Genomic DNA, 2,102 nt, shown 5'->3' on the forward strand with positions numbered 1-2,102 from the left:
GGCCAGTGGTGGTGGAGGGGTGCAAAAAACAGCTTAAATTGATCGAACATTTAGATTACTAGTTCTTCCCCAAACCTTATCCTCAAGCAAAACCCTGTTAATCAGACGCCAATTAAAATCATGTGTGCTGAATTAGGGAAATGCCTAAAACTTGCAGGGCAGTGGGCCTGGTGGACCGGTGGTGAAAAACACTGGATTCGATGTTGGCATTTCAATCAATGGATGTTAATTGGCTAGAATTGAATGGTTGTTTGATGGTTGATCCAGCTTCTGTTGTTGACCTTAACCATAAATTCAACCTTTGTGATCATAATTTAACATTGAATTAACATCTTTTGCAAACAAGCCAACAATGAAGTGCCTGTGTGTTTGGGCCATCCCACTCATGTAAATGGTGGGGGTGGACCCCTCCACTCCCTGTAGTAAGTTGCAGATGTTTTTGTGCCAATATATCACACACACACAGTCAGTGAGAATTGTTATGAACAAGTAAGAAATGTACAGAAAGGAATCAGCACTGACTATCCTTTACAGTGGTTAATTTAAATGTGATAACCCCTCCTCAGTAAGAAAATGCTCTGACCCAGAGCGCTGATGAGGAGGAGAGGAGGGGAAGGGGTGAAGCAAAACAGCTGGCATTGATTCAACATTGATCAGATGTTGATCAGACGTCGACATTTCAGTCATTAGATTTCAACCACAAAACAACATTGATTCAACGACACAGTTTCAATGTTAGTCAATTAGCTAGAGGTAGAAGGTTGTTTGATGGTTGATCCACCGTCATTTGTCGACTTCAAACAAAAATCAACCATTCTAACTATAATTCAACGTTGATTTAACGTCGTATGCTATCTGGGTCTAAATGCTGTGATTTGTTAAAGTTTTACAGCTTTATAAAATGATGCATTATCAGCAACACCAAACAAACTGATATGAATATGATTCAAACTTTCTGTGTCCTGTTGCCATTAAACAGCAGTGAGGAAACAGGCAAAAGACTTTGATGACCAACTAAACACATCCAGTTTCTTCAGGAGCAAAGATTCTTCCATGCTATCTGAAGCTGTGGAGAGCTAACATGTTAGCAATCTGAGTTTAGTGACTCAGTCTTAACAGAAAACTGTTGTGAAGACAGTTAAATTGAAACTTTATTGCACTCATAGCCTTCCTCTTCCTGGTTTCAAACACTGAAGGTGGGTGGACCCAGCAGCTACTGAAGGTAGAAGCTGATTGGCTGTAGCCTCTCTGCCCTGACATGTGATCGGTGGATCGGAGTTCAAGGTTGTTTCTATTCTCAGTAAATGAAACTGACACAGTCAGTGTGACTGAGAGGAGAAATGGAGCAGCAGGCAGTTCAGCTGGATCGAGAGACTTTCTCCTGTTCCATCTGTCTGGATCTACTGAAGGATCCAGTGGCTATTCCCTGTGGACACAGCTACTGTATGAACTGTATTACCAACTTCTGGGATGAAGGTGAGAAGAAGAAGAACTACCACTGTCCTCAGTGCAGGAAAACCTTCACACAGAGGCCTGACCTGCAGAAAAACACCATGCTAGCAGCTTTAGTGGAGCAGCTGAAGAAGACTGGACTCCAAGCTGCTCCTGCTGACCTCTGTTATGCTGGACCTGAAGATGTGGCCTGTGATTCCTGCACTGGAAGAAAACTGAAAGCCATCAAGTCCTGTTTATTCTGTCTGGCCTCTTTCTGTGAGAAACACCTTCAGCCTCATTATGATTTGGCTCCATATAAGAAACACAAGCTGGTGGAGCCGTCCAAGAACCTCCAGAAGAACATCTGCTCTCGTCATGATGAGGTGATGAAGATGTTCTGCCGCACTGATCAGAAGTGTATCTGTTATCTCTGCTCTGTGGATGAACATAAAGGCCATGAAACAGTGTCAGCTGCAGCAGAAAGAGCTGAGAGGCAGAGAGAGCTTGAGGAGAGACGAGGAAACATCCAGCAGATGATCCAGGACCAGGAGAAAGATGTGAAGCTGCTTCAGCAGGAGGTGGAGGCCATCAATCGCTCTGCTGATAAAACAGTGGAGGACAGTGAGAAGATCTTCACTGAGCTGATCCGTCTCCTCCAGGAAAGAAGC

The 2,102-nt window shown here is 43.7% G+C and overlaps 1 protein-coding gene across 1 annotated transcript in view; it reads left to right on the top strand.

The window, feature by feature from the left end:
• The first annotated feature begins 1,258 nt into the window (after nucleotides 1-1,258).
• LOC103152447 (E3 ubiquitin/ISG15 ligase TRIM25-like) overlaps nucleotides 1,259-2,102 on the top strand; it is a 3,738-nt gene continuing 2,894 nt past the window's right edge. The window contains exon 1 of the mRNA XM_007572911.2: nucleotides 1,259-2,100. Coding sequence (XP_007572973.1) covers nucleotides 1,341-2,100 — 760 coding nt within the window. The 5' untranslated portion in view covers nucleotides 1,259-1,340. The remainder of the gene's footprint in view (nucleotides 2,101-2,102) is intronic.

Source organism: Poecilia formosa, unplaced genomic scaffold, assembly GCF_000485575.1.
Source record: "Poecilia formosa unplaced genomic scaffold, Poecilia_formosa-5.1.2 Scaffold310, whole genome shotgun sequence".
In the NCBI taxonomy this organism is placed as follows: Eukaryota; Metazoa; Chordata; class Actinopteri; order Cyprinodontiformes; family Poeciliidae; genus Poecilia; species Poecilia formosa.